Source organism: Taudactylus pleione, unplaced genomic scaffold (assembly GCF_031769625.1).
Source record: "Taudactylus pleione unplaced genomic scaffold, aTauple2 ptg000333l, whole genome shotgun sequence".
Classification (NCBI taxonomy): Eukaryota; Metazoa; Chordata; class Amphibia; order Anura; family Myobatrachidae; genus Taudactylus; species Taudactylus pleione.
The window spans coordinates 8,946,960-8,966,256 of record NW_028284734.1 but is presented as its reverse complement, the minus strand read 5'-3'; the positions used below and the strand labels follow the sequence as shown (position 1 = coordinate 8,966,256).

Here is a 19,297-nt window from a genome sequence, read left to right as displayed (position 1 = left end):
ATTATTCCGTACCTGGACGACCTACTCCTGAAGGCGAATTCCAAGGATCAACTATTACAGGACATCACCGTGATGCACAACCTCCTCATTCGTCATGGATGGATCCTGAATTTTCCCAAATCACATCTGCAACCGACACAGAGATTGCAGTTTCTAGGAATGATTATGGACACAGTGTCTCAAAGGGTGTTCCTTCCCCAGGACAAAATAACTTCCATTCAGGAGATGGTGAGGTTGGTCCTTCGACGTCGGCAGGTTTCGGTTCATGCATGTATCCGACTTCTGGGGAAGATGGTGGCAGCCTTCGAGGCTGTCCAGTACAGTCGTTTTCACTCCAGACCTTTTCAACTAGATCTCCTATCACAATGGTCGGGATCCCACCTGTTTCTTCACAAAAGAGTCAGGTTACAACCCAAGACTCGGATTTCCCTACTGTGGTGGCTAAACTCAGTTCACCTTGCGGAGGGAAAGAGATTCGGAGAGTGGGATTGGACGCTTCTTACCACGGATGCGAGTCTAAGAAGCTGGGGGGCAGTAATTCTGGAGCATCACTTCCAGGGACGCTGGACAGCACAGGAATTGAATCTTTCAATCAACATATTGGAGTTAAGAGCAGTTTTCTATGCATTACAGACAGCAGCTCACTTTCTGAGGGGCCGAGCAGTCAGGGTCCAGTCCGACAATGCCACAGTAGTGGCATACATAAACAAACAAGAAGGCACCAGAAGTCGTGCGGCCATGAAGGAAGTCAGCAGGATTGTGATCTGGGTGGAAAGTTACGCAAGGTCGATTTCGGCAATCTTCATTCCGGGCGTCGAAAATTGGGAGGCAGATTACCTTAGTCATCAGGATGTACATCCAGGAGAATGGGCTCTACATCCACAGGTGTTTCAGCAGCTGGTCCAACGGTGGGGTCTTCCGCAGGTCGACCTCATGGCATCCAGGCAGAACCATCAACTGCCCTTTTACTGCTCTCGAACAAGGGATCCACAAGCGGTGGCTGTGGATGCACTGTCAACACCATGGCGGTTCCAATTCATTTATCTGTTTCCTCCATTTCCCCTTCTCCCTCGAATCCTTCAACGCATCAAGAGGGAACAGGCCAAGGTCCTGCTGATAGCTCCAGACTGGCCTCGCAGAGCTTGGTACTCCAACATTCAGCTCCTGTTGGTAGACAATCCGTGGCCCTTATCACTCAGAGAGGATCTGCTCCTTCAGGGTCCTTTACTCTATCCAAACTTAAAGCAGCTACGTTTGATGGCCTGGTTGTTGAAAGGGCCATCTTAAGACATAAAGGGATACCTTCCAAGGTGATTCCTATGATGCTTAGAGCCAGGAAGGAAGTTACTTCCAAGCATTACCATCGTATTTGGAAGGCATATGTAACCTGGTGCGAACGTAGCGTTCTGCCTTCTACGGAGTTCAGACTTCCCAGATTTCTGCTTTTTCGGCAAGCAGGTCTCTCAGCAGGCCTTCGGTTGGGATCTCTGAAATTTCAGCACTCTCTGTTTTCTTCCAAAAGAAATTGGCCTTATTACTGGATGTGCAAACTTTTCTGCAGGGTGTGGTTAGATTACAACCACCCTTTGTTCCTCCTACAGCTCCATGGGACTTGGACTTCGTCCTGTCTTTCTTGCAGTCTTCGTTGTTCGAGCCTTTGGAGTTGGTGGAATTGAAGTATCTTTCATGGAAGGTGATACTTCTGCTGGCTCTAGCTTCCGCCAGGAGGGTGTCGGAGCTGGGAGCTTTATCATGTTGTCCACCATATTTGGTATTTCATGAGGATAGAGCTGAGCTACGCACCAGAATGGATTTTCTGCCTAAGGTGGTTTCGGCCTTCCACATCAATCAACCTATTGTGATTCCGGTTCTTCCACAGGATTCTCCTTCTTCTAGATCCTTGGATGTGGTTAGAGCTCTTCGCATATATGTAGACAGGACAGCAGCCGTTCGCAAGACAAATACTCTCTTTGTTTTGTATGATGCTGCTCGTCTGGGTTGGCCAGCTTCCAAACAGACACTGGCTCGATGGATTCGTCTGACCATAAGACAGGCATATTTGGCCTCGTCTAGAGAACCTCCATCTTCCATTACTGCACATTCCACTCGCTCAGTGGGTGCCTCATGGGCGGCTGCTCGAGGCGTTTCTATGGAATCTCTATGCCGGGCAGCTACTTGGTCAGGACGGCATACTTTTGTTCGGTTTTACAGATTTGACACCTTTGCGACTTCTGCAGCGCAATATGGTCGGTCTGTTTTGCAGGGTTCTCAGCGCTTTCCCACCCTGATGGGAGCTCTGGGACGTCCCCACTGTCTTGAAGTCTTCCAGTGTCCCCTAGTGGATGAAGGAGAAAACTGAATTTTGGTACTTACTGATAAATCCCTTTTTCCGATTCCACTGGGGACACTGGACGCCCACCCTGTGCTGTTCTTCCTGCCACACCTGTTATGCCTGTTGGCGACATGTTTGTTGTCTACGGTGATGTTATGAATGTTAGAGACATGTTTGTAGTCTCTTGTTTCATTCTATTTTGCTTTGTTTTCACCTTTCAGTTGTTATGTGTACTTTCTCCTCCTCCTCTTCTGTCAATCTTTTTTCTCTGCTCCCCTCGGGCTCGGTTCTAATACTGGCCTATAGGGGGGTATAGAGGGGAGGAGCTAGTCACACTTCATTTAAATTTAAAGTGCCAGCTCCACTCAGCACCGTCTATACCCCACTGTCTTGAAGTCCTCCAGTGTCCCCTGTGGAATCGGAGAAAGGGATTTATCAGTAAGTACCAAAATCCTGTTATTATGCCCTTCATTCTGGGCAATTGATATCTGTGTTGAGATGGACTCTTGATGGTATATATCAATTTTGCTTAAATACCATCTGTATGCTTTTTGTGGCGGACTGATGTTCCAGTGTTAATTCAAGAAATATATCTGTTCATTAATACATCTGCTTACTGAGATATTTCAGCTAGAGTTTTCACTGTATAGAGCTATGATAGCATATACACTTTTTGATGTGATTCAATTACATGAGATCTCTCAAATATATGCTTGAGTGACTATATGATTCACTAAAAAAATCACTACTAGATGGTGATACTCACCATTTGAGTTTAGTTTTTATATCACTAGGACAATAAGATGTTCTTCTTCTTATTTTGTCCCTATATGTTGTCCAGTGTCTTTGTCCTCCTTTTTACATGTATTCATTCCAATTGTTCTTAAAGAATACTTAATAAAAGTAAAATTTTATAGTTAATAAGGCAGAATTTGTGCCCCAAACATTAGATTTGGGTATATCTCACCAAACTATGGTATTCTCCGATTATTTTTGAGTTTTTTCTGCCTTCATATAATTAATACAATCTTTGATACCAGTGCTTGGGGTCTCCCCTTAACCCTTTTCCCTATATTTTTAATCTACCACTTATATTATACAAGTACAAGCAGGCAGAATTGGCAGGTTTGTGCAAATCTGCATGTGTGCACTAAAGAACAGGTTCACAAACTCTGGGCCTGATTCAGACCCGGTCGCAAGCACTGAGTGCTCGCAACCGGGTCGATGGTGGCCCAGTGCGCATGTGCACGACGGAGCCAGCTCCGTCGTGCGCATACGCGAGACCCAGATAGCGACGGGCAATCCGTCGCTCCGGGTCTCGCACCAAAGGGGGCGTGCTGTCGATGTTAAGTGACAACACGCCCCCTTTGGTGGGCGGGTCACGGGGGTTGGCTGCCCAGACGGAGGCGTTCCCATGGCAATGCCTACCGTCTGGGGCCGGCCCCACTTACATCACAAGTGATGTCAGTGGGAGAGCTTTCGGCTCTGTTAGAGCCGAAAGCTCTCTGGGGCTTGCGGCAACGAGACCCTACCACAAGGGTCTCGTCACAAGCCCGATGGTCGCGATGGTCTCGCCAGGAAGCCGTTCTGAAAAAAAAATGCCCGGCCCTGTTTCAGAGCGAGCGTTCTGTCAGAGCGTCCAGCTCTGAATCAGGCCTTCTGTCCTCAGGACCCCAAACAGTGCATGTTTTCCAGGTCTCCTCACAGAATCACAAGTGAAATAATTAGCTCCACCTGTGGATCTTTTAGAATGTGTCAGTGAGTAATGAACACACCTATGCACCTGCTGGGTGACCTGGAAAATGTGAACTGTGTGGGCTCCTGAGGATCGAGTTTGAGAACCTCTGCTCTAAAGTAATACTCATTTATAATCCCAATGTGTTTTTGTTATGTGATTGGTAACTAATATTATATATGTATATTCTGTATTGTCAGGTTTGAATATCCATAAGGAAGATTGGTCTGTTAAAGCAACTGAATTAAGGAGATGTCTGATGGATCTGTACAGTGATTCTAACTTCAGGAAATTAGCACCACTTCCGGGTTCCTCCCATGTTTCTGTCAATCTCAGCTCATTGTTTGCAGACATCTCTGTTGCATTGAAGGACACCAGAAATCATATAATGCGGCAGCTCACATTACCGGACATCCTGTCAGAGCTGAGGGACATCACTATGATAGAAGGAGAAGCTGGCAGTGGGAAAACAGCTCTGCTCAGGAAGATTGCCATTCTCTGGGCCTCAGGGAGGTGTCCTGTCCTCAGCAGGTTCAGCCTCGTGTTTTATATCTCTCTATCCTCCACTGAGAGCCATCATTCTCTGAGTGACATTATCTGCCAACAACTGATGGGATCCACAACATCTCTTACCAAAGAGACTCTGGGGGACATCATACAGCAATTAAAGAATCAGGTCCTATTTCTCCTGGATGACTATGGTACGATGGACTCCACTCCAGGATCCATAGAAGAACTTATACTGAAGAATCCCTGGAACAGAGTGAGTCTGGCTGTCACAGTGAGAACTGACAAGGGGTGGAAGTTGCGTCAACATGCTAGGAACATAATGAGCATCCAGGCATTCCCTCTCTATAGCTCAATATATATTTTTAAGCAGCTCTTGTCACACAATATATCATTCATTGAGAGCTTTTTTGTGGATTTGGCTTTTTCTAACACATTTCAGGCTGCTTTAAAAACCCCTATTTTTAGTTTTTCGCTCTGTGTTTTTGGGATGCAAAACCCAAATGAAAAAATAGCAGGAGACATAGCTATATGCAAGTCTTATTTGACGCACATCATGCTCAAACATCCCAATGAGACAGAGAGACTCCAATCTGCGCTCATGTCATGTGGAGAACTTGCCCTGAGGGGCCTCTTCCAATCACACTTTGAATTCACTCGTAAGTACCTTGATGAATCTGGTGTGAATACCAATGATGCTCTCCAATTTGGAATATTGAGTATGTTCACATCACAGAGACTCCATCCCATTTTCAAGTTCTTCCACCCCTCGCTCCAGGAGTTTTTGGCTGGCCGTAGGATGCATGAACTTCTGCAATCTGGAGATGGAGCAGAAAATGAAAGAGGTTTGTCATACCTGCAGGAAATTAATACCTTCTTAAAAGTTGTTGGACGCTACAAGTATTTATTGAAGAACTCATGCACACATTCTCCTGAAACGACGAAGATGATCATTTCACACCTGTTCAGCTTGCTGAATTCTAGTGAGGCATTTGATTGTCAGAGGGAGACAAAGCTTTACCTGGAACACCACCCTGAGCTAGAGGATTTAGAACAAGCACTGATTTCTGTAAAATACACTAATCCAGAACTCAGCCATGGATATGTGATCAGTGTATTACTAAAGTTTGCTATTAACGTAGCCAACGAGAGTAAATATATGACTTCCTGTGCTCCCATCATTTTGCAGTTTCTCAAAGGGAAAACTATATTGGTCAAATTGCGACGTCCGTCAATGTGGCTGCTTGGATTTCTGCACAGGCATCCAGAAGGACTGCAGTTAATACAGAGCCTGGAGATAGTTGTACCTCACAGTCAACATGGTTCAAACTTTGACTTGTGGAATGAAGAGAGACTTTACTCTCTGTGGAATGTACCCACAGTTGACAAAGACTATTCAAATGCATTTCTGCTTGCTTCAGATACTGTAGACAAGGAACCAAAGTTTAAGGATTCAAGTTCAAGAATTTCTAATCTTTCAATGTTTTGCTACGCCCTGGATAATCATAGCATTTCTGTGCTAAGAATTAAATGCCATGGTCGTCCTGTAGAGAATGAAAACATCCTACTTAATATCACGGCTTTCTGCAGTGTCTCTGTTCACATTGAACTGGATTTGGAGAATTGCCCAGGATTTCTAAACAGTATCTCGCCATGTTTAGATCAATGCAAAGAGTCCATTGTGAAGTTCAGTATAAACTCTACAGGGCTGACGAGAGCGGAACAAGAACTGATCACACATCTGTCTTCCCTGCAAAATCTGCAAATAACTGTGAAACCACTACCAGGTAAATCCTGTTAATAAAAGACTATGAGGCATATTTATTATTGGGTTTTAGACCTAATAATTTTAATTTGAAATTGGCACTTATCACAGTATTAATAAATGAATGTTCGCCCGTGCGCATTCAAAATCATATCCAGGGACAGGGACACCGGTAGGAACTTGTTCCTGTGATCTATAAAAGTAATGTGATCACTAATGCAATCACTTTAACTCCTAGTTCAGGGGCCAACTGCGCTACTACGCATACATGTTCATCAGATCATGCTTGTGCGAGTGACCATTGTCAGGGAGGGATCCTATTTACTGGGAAAAGGATCCTATGGATCCACCTCCTTTTAAATTTTGCAATCTTTAGCCCATAGGCTATAATGCTGCTAATATTTATGATATTTCCTGCTTTCTGTATTGATACAGAAAGACGGAGTTTCCACATATTTTAAGGGCAAAATTGAATAATAAATCTGACTCTGATCCTGCACAGTCCAACATTGCGTTGTGTCTACACAATTTTGGGATCTTACCTACCCTCCTGGGGTAGATGGAGTTCTCCCATTATTTCGGGAGGTTCCCAGACATTCTGGGAGTGTAGCCATGTATATGTATAGTACATAGGTTTGTGCTGTTGTGCTATTATTTGTGATTAAATCCTGCAATCTAAGCACAGGCAGATCAACAGATAAAAGTATTTCCAAAAATAGATGATTAAGTAAATGTTAAGAGATACACGTACAGTACAAGAATATAAATAAAAGAAGATATACCTCTTCCCACTCTGACAGCTACATCCATAGGAAAAAGCTGTTAACACCATATGAAGGTGGCATTATCTATCGGAGACAAGCTCCAAAAAACTAAGCTAAACTTTTTGTCACTTGGTAAGGAGATGGCCATTCCCATACAGGACTACGTGGAAAGCAGTATTCAGCCATTCTGTGATACAGTCGTTTTCACATGAATATCAGGGAGAAAATGGTTTATATTATTATCATTTATTTATATGGCGCCACAAGTGTTCCGCAGCGCCTTACAAAGTAATTGTATACAAGTGACTTACAGAACAATACAATACAGGACATGGATAATATATATTGCTACATTAGCGACCATATCACCCAGATAAGCAACAGAGCATAAGCAACCAAGTGTTAGGTGCCCTAGTGGTGAGTAAGAAGTAAATGACACTATAGTAAGGAGAAGCACAAGAGGATAGAGGACCCTGCTCATGAGAGCTTACATTCTAAAAAGGTGGGGGAAGACAAACAGGGGTGACACAGATGGGGTAGCTGGGGAAGAAGGAGCATGTAGCAGGGAGTTAGAATGATAGCTGGAAGGCTTTGATGAAGTAGTGGGTCTTGAGAGCCCGTTTGAAGGATTGCAAAGTGGTGGAGAGTCTGATGGGGAGTGGGAGAGCCTTCCAGAGGTAGGGAGCAGTGCGGGCAAAATCTTGGAGGCGGGAGTGGGAGGAAGCAATCAGCTGGCATGAAAGGCGGCGTGCATTAGTTGAGCGAAGAGAGAGGAGAGGAGCGTGAAGGGAGATGAGATCAGAGATGTATATGGGAGAAGATTGGGTGAGGGCTTTGTGAGCGAGCGTGAGAACCTTAAATTGGGTTCTAAAAGGGAAGTGGAGCCAGTGGAGAGCTTGTAGGAGAGGGGAGGTTTAATAAATATTCACCAAAATACTGTACTAGGAAGTTTTTTGCTATCTATCTGCTTCACAGTTCTCCAAACTGTGATAAACAGTTATCACACTCGTATGCAGTTAACACACACAAACTTCACCTTAGTACAGTATGTAAGCTCTTATAGGCAGGGCCCTCTTCTCTCTCAGTGGGAGATTTATCAAGCCTTGGAGAGAGATAAATTGAAGAAGTTGCCCAAAGCAATCAATCAGCTCCTGTCATTTGTCTTGCAAAGTCTATGAAATGACAGTTAGGAGCTGATTGGTTGCTTTAGGCAGCTCCTCCAGTTTATCTCTTTCCAAGGCTTGATACATGTCCCCCTACTCTCCTTCAGCGACTCTGATACTGTTTACTTGCCCATATGTTGAGTACAGGTTTATCGAGTACTTAACTGAATGCCCTCCTGCGACTCACCACTGCAACAGTATTGCAACTCCATCTCTGATTGCTCCTTAGCTCCTTCAAGCTACAGCGAGTTGCCCTACCCTTGCCCCCTGTTACTTGTCCTACCCAGTCTGTGACGTAATGTTTTAGCTATGCTATGTACTTATGCTATGGTTACTTGTTCTGTATTGTACTTACTACTTATGCTTCTATATACTGTATTTTCCACAGCTTGTGCAGTCTGTTTACTGCAGGCACAACACTTGGGACATTTTGTGTCAGCTTATAAATAAAAGATAATAGTTAGTAATAATACTTATGCTGATTGCACACATGGAAAAACACACGGTACAATGAAGATCTAAATATTTTTGTGGTCAATGAACAAGTTTGAATCCCAGTAGGTTTGTTTTTTTCATACAAATGTTATAGAACATATTTATATATTGTCTTCTACAGAGTACTTGCTGTCAAACATACACCGACTGAAAGAGTTGAAGGAAATTGTGCTGGAATGCTCAGATGGTGAATGGGAAGTAATTGAGATTTTTTCTGATGAATTTAAAAGCCTGAGTGGGATTGAAAGACTAGTGTTTAAAAAAATTGATATGAAAGGACAGACTTCCCGACTAGGTAAGTAATATACTTTAATAATGGTAATTTTATCTATTTTACATACAGTACCATAGCTTTTGAGTTTCTGTGTTTACAGCAAATAAATAATTATACAGAAAAAACATGAATTTACTACAATGAAGAAACAAACAAAAATATCTGAAACAAAGAATACAGTATGGTGGACGGGTATATACAAGACATATACAACAGTCTGATACCTAATAAAACCACACATTGATGCCTGGATCTTGAGAATAAAAATACTCCATACTAGAGATTGTCTTGTTGGATTTTGAGATTAGCGACCATGAAATATCCTAAAACAAAGATTCTAAAAAATGTACAGTAGTTACTAAAAAATGATGGTGACTAGTAAAATGTTTTCAAATACACTTATCTACAATTGAAGGACAGAATGGTTCCATCTACTGTATGTATATTGTGATGTCTTGGGGTTAATTAGCTCGGCAGAGGGTGAATAGGTACAGTGTTTAGGTGCTTAATGAGGGTCCACACACAGCTTTTCCAGGTAAAATAAACAATTGATGCTTTACTGCCAACATATAAAGTCAGAAAACAGAAAATAACAAACAAACCTATCCCCTGTTTGGGCGACTAACTCACTTCTTCAACCCTCTCTATAAGGGAGCAGCTAGTCTGCACACAAAAGTCCCAAGTCAGCTTAGCCCTGCTTCCTGCAGGTTAACACAGGTTCCGGCCTGGTCTTTAGTTGGCCGACACAACTACACACACATAGTCTGTCTCTATTCCTTCCCTGTATCCTCCAGGTTAGGCCTTGACTTCCTCAGCCTGCAGCTCCACTGCCTTCTCGTCACAGTCTGAGAGTTTGTGGTCCCCCTTGCCTCCTGCAAGATTCGGACACCGGCCTCCTGGCCTCCCAATGGCTCACTGAGCTTCACTGGACTCTCTGATTGGTCTGCCTCATCAGCCCACACCTGAGCGCTCTCCACCAGGCAGCCCTTACACAACTTCCCAGACTCCTTTTCTTCTCTGTGTGGGCGAATCTCTCCTGCCCCACACAGAATCTGCTGCTCACAAGTGCCACCTCTGGTGAAACTGCCACAATATGTTACATGCCGGTCCCAGAATCCAGCATGCAGTAACTACTCTCTGTAGTGTGACTGAGCAGCATACAGGTTTCCTGGTGGTGCTCTTCAATTGGACCTTCCTTTCAGCTCTATTTAGTGTTCCTGCAATCTGTTCCATCTTCTCTACCAAATGCCAGGTGCAGGTCCATTTCTGTCCAGCCAGCACTAATCTTAATCAGTTGATGCAATGTCTGAAGGGCCTTTCTTGTTGCCTAGAGGCACACAACTACCATAGGTGGCCAGGTTTCTCTTATTTTCTTGCCCTCTCAAATTTGCATATCTTACACCACTAAATATTATGGAGATTCAAAATTGTGCAGAGGGTTCCTTGAATCCTTTGTTTTTGTCAAATTTCTTAGTCTGTGGGTCACTTTGTGATCCTATTTGCAGCTTACCTTAGCATCTTAACTACCTTGTAGAAGGGGTTGTCAGTTTGTATCAAGGAAAACTGCCTTCTCAGGAGCTTACACCTTCCTTCAATGACTTATGGGCTTATTTATCACTAATGGGCCAGTAACACATGTAAAAACGCCAGTGTAGTAACAGGACCATTGATTATTAGAGGCCCAATGGGGCTGACTAGTATTCAGCAAACTCCAAAAACTGAAAGTTAGCAGAGTTTACTTGTGGGATTCAACACCATCTACAGTTGATGTTGATTCCTGGAGCCCTGCTCCTTCCTACTGGATGTAGGTCCGTGGTTGAGGGATCAGAATGGATCCTTCCTCACTGCAAGACTGGCAACCGTGTGCATTCGTGCACTTTGGCAACACATGCACAGTGGGCCAGAGAGGAAGGGGTAAGTAACTTCCTCTGTAGCAGTGTTAGGAATCGCCAAGACAGCTGCTTTGCAGAGAAGCTGTCCCTGCTTAACTTAAGTATCCATTGCCACAACTCGCTGCAAGTTTGATATTTAATTATTTGGGGCCATCTGGCCCCCGATGATGAATAGGCCCCTTAATTACTCTCTTCAGTTGGGTAGATATACTGTCCAGAGAGCTTTTAAGTTGCCATCTTGCTTTTATGCACTTTTAATTCCATCAGATGAACTCATGCAATTAGAATGCTTTACTGGAATGAGAGAGGTGGGATAAGAACAATCTATGTCTGTATTGCGCTGCTCCTGGCCATCTGTTATGTGTATTCCCTAAGCATCCGGGTAGTGGCAAAGCCTAACTGACTCTGGAGGGGACATGTTATGTTCATCCAGTACTATTCACTCCACTATTATCAGCTCCAGATTTGTTATCACAGTCACCCTGTACTATCTTGGACATTCGATAAAGTTGACTGACTTTATGGATTGATTCTGGCCCAGCAGGGATTGTCTTGGTGTCCTCCATGATCTCCAAGTTTGCTCTTTCTACACAGGTGCTTGATTGCCCATTATCTCTGCCAGCCGTCAATGGTAGCAAGATTACTCATAGCACTATTTTTCTTCTGACCGCACACTTGACTCTTTAAGCAAGAGCTTTGCACTTGGAGAACTTTTTCTTCCTAGATATTCTCTAGGCTTTTCAGATTTTGTCCACCTTATCCAGTGTTTGACTGGCAGTCCAGACATGTATGGTCATTGTTACCAACTCTCCTTATCTTCTACATAACTGCTACTTTCCTTATCTCCACAAAAGATTTCATTGTTTGTGATGTATTTATTAAGCAGAAAATTAAGGAGCTACCCCCTCATTGGACTGTGCTCCTGATCTTCCTTTTTGGGTGTGAATTTATCCCCTTTCAATACTTGAGACACAAACTTCATCTGACTACATTTGAAGAACCTGAACAAGGTTTCATTCTGCAATCTTCACCAGCGTGCGGCTAGGTATTTTTCTTTTAAAAAGAAGAATGCGGTTCTGCACCACTATATTGTTTTTTGGGGATTAATGCCATCCCAAAAACAAATACATTCTACTCCTCACATCGGAAATCTTCCACCGCATCAAAGTTTCTTCACCTTTTTTAATTTGTATCTTTGGAGAATAGACAATCTTTTTCTTATCATCAATTTGGATTAGTGCTAGACGACCTTCAACAGTAGAGCCGGACACTTTTAGTACCTTTTGATGCCATTTGGCTTGTGGACCACTTCCATAACATTTCAGAACTTTGTTAACAACAAGCTTTGTGACGTTCTCTATTGAACTGTGACCATCACTCCCCTCCAATGCCTTCTTTTGATGATAGAGAGGGGGCCTTCTCAGACCCTGAACATAAGTGCTCAGAATAGGCTCTTACTCTGCTTTGGTGAGGCTCAGGGGCCCAGCAACTCATATATTCACCCCTGAGTAGTTATTTTTAGGAATTTGTGGGTTCAGGGTTTTGTCTGATGTTATTTAAGCTTTGAGGCGGTTTTGTTGCTTATAGACCTGGTTAACTAAGAAATGTAATAAAAGTCCTGGTTAACACAGCTGTTTATTAAACTAATAAGCAAAATGCTATTCTAGAGATATTTTTACAAATTGACCAAAACATCGTTTTTTGTCACAAAGTACTGTTGCTTTAATTTACCATATATGCATCTTACTTTGCAGCACAGTTTATTGAACAGTTCTCCAACCTGATCTCCTTCACACTGAGATGTTGGCGGTTCCCTGAGGTTGAGAAGCTAATTACTTCATTATGTCAGAATGGAAAAATGCAGGAAGTCTGTATATCCAACTTTGCATTATATGACAATGAGATAATCCATCTGGGTAAGATACTCTGAGTTCTCTTCTAGTCCTTACTATTAGGCTATGTACGCATGGATGGAAGTTTATTTACCAACCTGGCTCAAAGATGCAAATCTGCCCCAATACCCCAAGCACAGACAAGCAGCATTTAAATATCTAGTGCAGGCTGGACAATAGAAGCAAATGTCTGTTAGGTTGATATGGATTTTGTGTCTGATTCAGAGTTGCAGACTGCTGCAACCACTTTAGCCTTAGTCATGATCTGCAGTGCTGGCCTGCGGGGGTAGAAGCTGTCAGTGACTCACTAGGGATGGACATGGGAAACCGGTGGTTAGGAAATCGATGTTTCTGATTCAATAGAAGTACTTTTTCCAACGAAACCCAGGAATTCGATGTTTGCCAGCCATCAGATGCAGCTTTACGATGCCCATCCAATGGTTGGCTGCGGGGGTAGCACCCACCGCTGCAGGTGAGCAGTGGGAGAATAGATTCCGTGCGCATTCAGTGTTATGTGGAGCCTGGGGGCAGCCTAGCATCTTGGAGAGCCCCCACAGAGACGTGAACAGGAGGTGCTGCGAGGCTCCACCTCCTTTCAGAGGCTCCGCCCCCTGCCACTAGTCATTTAAATAGTTTTAACCATCAAATTCTTTTGATATAATGGTTAGTCACCATCATATCAAAAGTTTCAATGGTGGAAGCCTAGCCATCATTTGATGGTGGGCTTCCGTTGTCCATCCCTATGACTCACAAGAGTCGCATTGCTAGCCTGCTACTGCCGGGGCTCAGAGTGTGTGCACTGACTTTGGAGAGTCAGTGCAGAAGTTAGATCTGCAATGCTGGGCTGCAGGGTGGGGTGGGGGGGCAGAGCTGTCAGCGACTCACTCAGAGTCACCAACGCCCCTGCTTGCTACAGCTCTGCAGTGCAATCTGCAGAATCTAAAAAAGTTGTGTCCCGAGACATGTAGCTCAACTCAGTACTGTGAATCGCTCTGCCCATCCCTACAACACAAGGCTTATTATTATTAGTCAGAGAAATCCCAAAGTTGACAGGACATTCCTTTGGAACTGTGAACATATTCTTCAGCTCTCCACAAAAGGAGAAGAAAACAGAAAACTTAAGACGTGAGCAGTCCATAAGTGCCTTACCCAGTCCCAAACTTACATTTAAGTAGGATTTAAATAGGGATGGACGTGGAAACCGATGGTTAGCAACCATCAATGTTTACGATTCGATGGAAGTACTTTTTCAATGCCCATCCGATGGCTGGCTGTGGGGGACAGCAGGAGAATAGAAGCTGTGCACATGCACAGCATTGTATAGTGGCACCGTTCGAGCACTGATTAACGGAAATAACTGAATTAGGCCCTATGCTAGCAGTTTACCTTCATATTAAAATAATATTTTTCAATTTTAATTCGAATTAGGAATACTTCTGTGCTCAAAGTTTACAAATATTCGAACCAACTCAAACATTGTCAAATTTGTTTGACTTTCTGTAATTTAACCTGATTTTATTAATGGATAAGACACAAATTGGGAAATTCTGGTACATTTTTCTAATATTCGTTCCAGTTCTGCTATCTGGTTTGAAAAACAAAACATGGCAGCTCGTAAGCGGCCGCTCGTTCGTTCCGAGCGATGTTCACACATCTGCGCATGCGTACGGGTTGTAATACGCATGCGCAAACCAGTCAGTGCGGCCGAAAATCGTGTGCTCGCAAAATAGCGAATGCCTGCAAATTTGAGTGACAGGATGAGGCGTATGTGGGTGGTAACAGGGGAAGGTGCTTGAAAACGGGGAGTGGAAATCAGAACGCAGGCGTGCCTAAAGGTTAAAACGGGCGCTTTAAGGGTGTGCATAATTAACAAAGAAGCGTCATCGACCACGTCAGTGGGGTGTTTTTTAGCCAGAACTGCTCGCATGATTGCGGTAGGAAAAACCAACCACAAGAATAGCGAGCAGTTCATACGCTGTTCGATGTACTCGATTAATCTAATAAATAGCGGACATGACGTATGATGCGAGCGGCCTGGTGGCGTATTTTTCAAAATAACGACCGCATGTTTTGTTCACTCGTTCAGACATAGAGGCGTCAACAGACCGCAAAGAGCGAACGGTTAATTTAAATAGCCACCCCCTTTTTCTGAACGAGCTAGCGCAAATAGCGTCCAGCTCTGAATCAGACCCTCAGTTAGCCTGTGCATACTGTATATTCTGTGTTTCTGTAAACTGCGAATACTCACTCTAAATCGAGTGACCGTGACATCAGAGTTCACAGAATTATCCAGCTAATATAGAGAAATGTATGATTAAAAACTTTATATTAATACCATATATAGGAAAAGGGGGGCGGGCTGCACATCCTAATTTTCAACAAAACAAGAGGTGCTACCATGCTGAGACCTGTAGTTCTAATGCAGAAAAAAGGGGGTAAGCCCTAGATAAATGTATACAATGTGTCAGTATTAGGGATGTTAGGGACCCACCTGATGAGGTCACAGTGACGAGGTAGGTGGGCAAACATCTTTGGCCAAACATGTACTAAGAACCTCTATAGAACACCATGTTAATTGAAAGTTTATTATATATATTTTTTGATATTTATTATTCTTAGTACTTAGAGTGTGCATCTTCTTTCCCCCCTTTTCTCTGCATTACTAATACCATATATACCCACCATCCTAATTTTGGCAGAACAGTCCTACTTTTCATTAGGGGTGAGCGGGTTCGGATTTCTGAAATCCGAACCCCCCCGAGCCCCCCCGATCCGAGTCAGGCTCGACTTTTCCCGCCTGACTCGGATCTGAAATCGAGGCAAAACGTCATCATCCCGCCTTCCGAGTCTCGCGGGTTTTGGATCCTATATAAAGGTACCCGCGTCGGCGTCATTTTCTCACTCGGCTGTGGACAGTGAAGAGGGAGGGTGGGAGTTAAGGCTGGCTGGGCTGTGTAGTGTAGTGTAGTGCAGAGTAGTGTTGTGCTGTGCTGTGCTGCGCTGTGCTGCTGTTGTCCACTACTTCAAAGTCCATAGGGGCTGGCTGTGTTGTGCTGTGCTGCTGTTGTTAATAGGGGCTGTGTCCACTACTTCAAAGTCCATAGGGGCTGGCTGGACTGTGTTGTGCAGTCAGTTCTCCATAGGGGCTGTGTCCACTCCAAAGTCCTGTGCAGTGTCCCAGTCCTAAAGGGGTACTGTAGTGTTGTCCAGGGGGTGCTCTGTCCATCAGGGGTGCTCCCCCCAAGTGCTAAAAAAATAATATTTTTTGTGTGTTTGTGAATTGTGTGCGCAGTAGCCGCACGTGCATCAACAAAGTAGTGCCAAGCGTGCGCCTGTGTCATAAGTAAAGGGCCAGCTGGCTTGACCGTTAAAGGGTGCTGTAACCCCCAAAGTACACTCCAAACCAAAACAAATATATATTTTCTGTGTTTGTGAATTGTGTGCGCAGTAGCCGCACGTGCATCAACAAAGTAGTGCCAAGCGTGCGCCTGTGTCATAAGTAAAGGGCCAGCTGGCTTGACCATTAAAGGGTGCTGTAACCCCCAAAGTACACTCCAGTCGAAACAAAAAAAAAAAATATTTTCTGTGTTTGTGAATTGTGTGCGCAGTAGCCGCACGTGCATCAAAAAAGTAGTGCCAAGCGTGCGCCTGTGTCATAAGTAAAGGGCCGGCTGGCTTGACTGTTAAAGGGTGCTGTAACCCCCAAAGTACACTCCAAACCAAAAAAAAAATATTTTCTGTGTTTGTGAATTGTGTGTGCAGTAGCCGCACGTGCATCAACAAAGTAGTGCCAAGCGTGCGCCTGTGTCATAAGTAAAGGGCCGGCTGGCTTGACCGTTAAAGGGTGCTGTAACCCCCAAAGTACACTCCAGTCCAAACCAAAAAAAAAATTATTTTCTGTGTTTGTGAATTGTGTGCGCAGTAGCCGCACGTGCATCAACAAAGTAGTGCCAAGCGTGCGCCTGTGTCATAAGTAAAGGGCCGGCTGGCTTGACCGTTAAAGGGTGCTGTAACCCCCAAAGTACACTCCAAACCAAATAAAATATTTTTTCTGTGTTTGTGAATTGTGTGCGCAGTAGCCGCACGTGCATCAACAAAGTAGTGCCAAGCGTGCGCCTGTGTCATAAGTAAAGGGCCAGCTGGCTTGACCGTTAAAGGGTGCTGTAACCCCCAAAGTACACTCCAGTCCAAACCAAAAAAAAAATTATTTTCTGTGTTTGTGAATTGTGTGCGCAGTAGCCGCACGTGCATCAACAAAGTAGTGCCAAGCGTGCGCCTGTGTCATAAGTAAAGGGCCGGCTGGCTTGACCGTTAAAGGGTGCTGTAACCCCCAAAGTACACTCCAGTCCAAACCAAAAAAAAAATTATTTTCTGTGTTTGTGAATTGTGTGCGCAGTAGCCGCACATGCATCAACAAAGTAGTGCCAAGCGTGCGCCTGTGTCATAAGTAAAGGGCCGGCTGGCTTGACCGTTAAAGGGTGCTGTAACCCCCAAAGTACACTCCAAACCCCCCAAAAAATATTTTCTGTGTTTGTGAATTGTGTGCGCAGTATCCGCACGTGCATCAACAAAGTAGTGCCAAGCGTGCGCCTGTGTCATAAGTAAAGGGCCGGCTGGCTTGACCGTTAAAGGGTGCTGTAACCCCCAAAGTACACTCCAGTCCAAACCAAAAAAAATATTATTTTCTGTGTTTGTGAATTGTGTGCGCAGTAGCCGCACGTGCATCAACAAAGGAGCAGCGCCAAGCGTGCGCCTGTGTCCCATAAGTAAAGAGCCAGCTGGCTCATTTCTTAAAGGCTGGTGTAACCCACAAAGTGCACTACTCTCCAGCAAAAATAAAAAAATATTTTCTGTGTTTAGCCGCACGTATATATCAAATCGATATAACATAAATGGAGGACCAAACTTTCTCCGATAAAAATAAAATAGAGAAAGATCAAGAACCACTTCCTCCTAGTGCTGAAGCTGCTGCCACTAGTCATGACATAGACGATAACATGCCATCAACGTCGTCTGCCAAGGCCGATGCCCAATGTCATAATAGAGGGCACATACAATCCCAAATGACAAAGTTCAGGAAAATGACCTTGAAAAAAACATTTAAATCAGCTGAAGAGAAACGTAAACTTGCCAATATGCCATTTACGACACGGAGTGGCAAGGAACGGCTAAGGTCGATCCCTAGTATGTTCATGACTAGTGGTTCAGCTTCACATGACGATGGAAGCCCTCCTCCCACTAAAAAAATCAAAAGAGTTAAGCTGGCAAAAGCACAGCGAAGAACTGTGCTTTCTAAGAAGATATCACAAATCCCCAAGGAGAGTCCAAGTGTGGTGGTGGTTGCGATGCCTGACCTTCCCAGCACTGGACGGGAAGAGGTGGCTCTTTCCACCATTTGCACGCCCCCTGCAAGTGCTGAAAGGAGCACCCACAGTCCACTTGCTGATATGCAAATTGAAGATGTCACTGTTGAAGTACAACAGGATGAGGATACTGGTGTAGCTGGCGCTGAGGAGGAAGTTGGCGAGGAGGATTCTGATGGTGATGTGGTTTGTTTAAATCAGGCTCCGGGGGAGACAGTTGTTATCCGTGGGATGAAAAAGCCCATCACGGTCATGCCTGGGCAGAAGACCAAACATTCCACCTCTTTGGTCTGGCAATATTTCTATCCAAATCCAGACAACAACTGTCTTGCCATATGTACCTTATGTAAAGGTGGAATAAGTAGGGGTAGGGACGTTAACCACCTAGCAACATCCTCCCTTATACGGCACCTGCAGCGCGTTCATAATAAGTTACTGTCAAGTTCAGAAACTTTGGCTAAGACCGTAAGCAGTCCAGGGACACCTAAATCCCGTTGTCCTGTTGTATCCAAGCGCCTGCAAACCACACCGTCAACTCCCTCCTCGTCAATTTCCTCCTTAGTCAGGATCGGAAGTAGTCCTGCAGGCCATGTCACTGGCATGACTGACTCTCCTATCGGGGATTCCTCCGGAGGATCCTGCATTGCTATGCCTCCTGCTGCCGCTGCTGCTGCTGCTGGGACTCGTTCATCATCCCAGAGAGGAAGTAGGAACACCACTACTTTTACTAAACAATTGACCCTCCAACAGTCCTTAGCGAGGAGGATGAAGTACGACAGCAGTCATCCTGAAGCAAAACTTATAACTGAGGCCTTGACTGCTATGTTGGTGTTAGACGTGCGTCCGGTATCCGCCATTAGTGCAGTGGGATTTAGACAATTGATGGAGGTAGTGTGTCCCCGGTTCCAAATCCCGTCTAGATTCCACTTCACTAGGCAGGCGATACCGAGACTGTACAGAAACGTCAGAAAAAGTGTCCTCAGTGTCCTGAAAAATGCCGTTGTACCCAATGTCCACTTAACCATGGACATGTGGACAAGTGGAACAGGGCAGACTAAGGACTATGTGACTGTGACAGCCCACTGGGTAGATGTATCACCTTACGCAGCAACAGC

At 44.4% G+C, this 19,297-nt stretch overlaps 1 protein-coding gene across 1 annotated transcript in view; it reads left to right on the top strand.

Moving 5' to 3' along the window:
- The window catches only part of LOC148509029 (baculoviral IAP repeat-containing protein 1a-like), an 89,083-nt gene that overhangs the window by 49,184 nt on the left and 20,602 nt on the right, over window positions 1–19,297 (top strand). Inside the window, 3 exon segments of the mRNA XM_088443701.1 lie at window positions 4,268–6,361; window positions 8,883–9,056; window positions 12,682–12,843. Of these exon segments, the coding sequence (XP_088299827.1) occupies window positions 4,268–6,361; window positions 8,883–9,056; window positions 12,682–12,843 (2,430 nt within the window).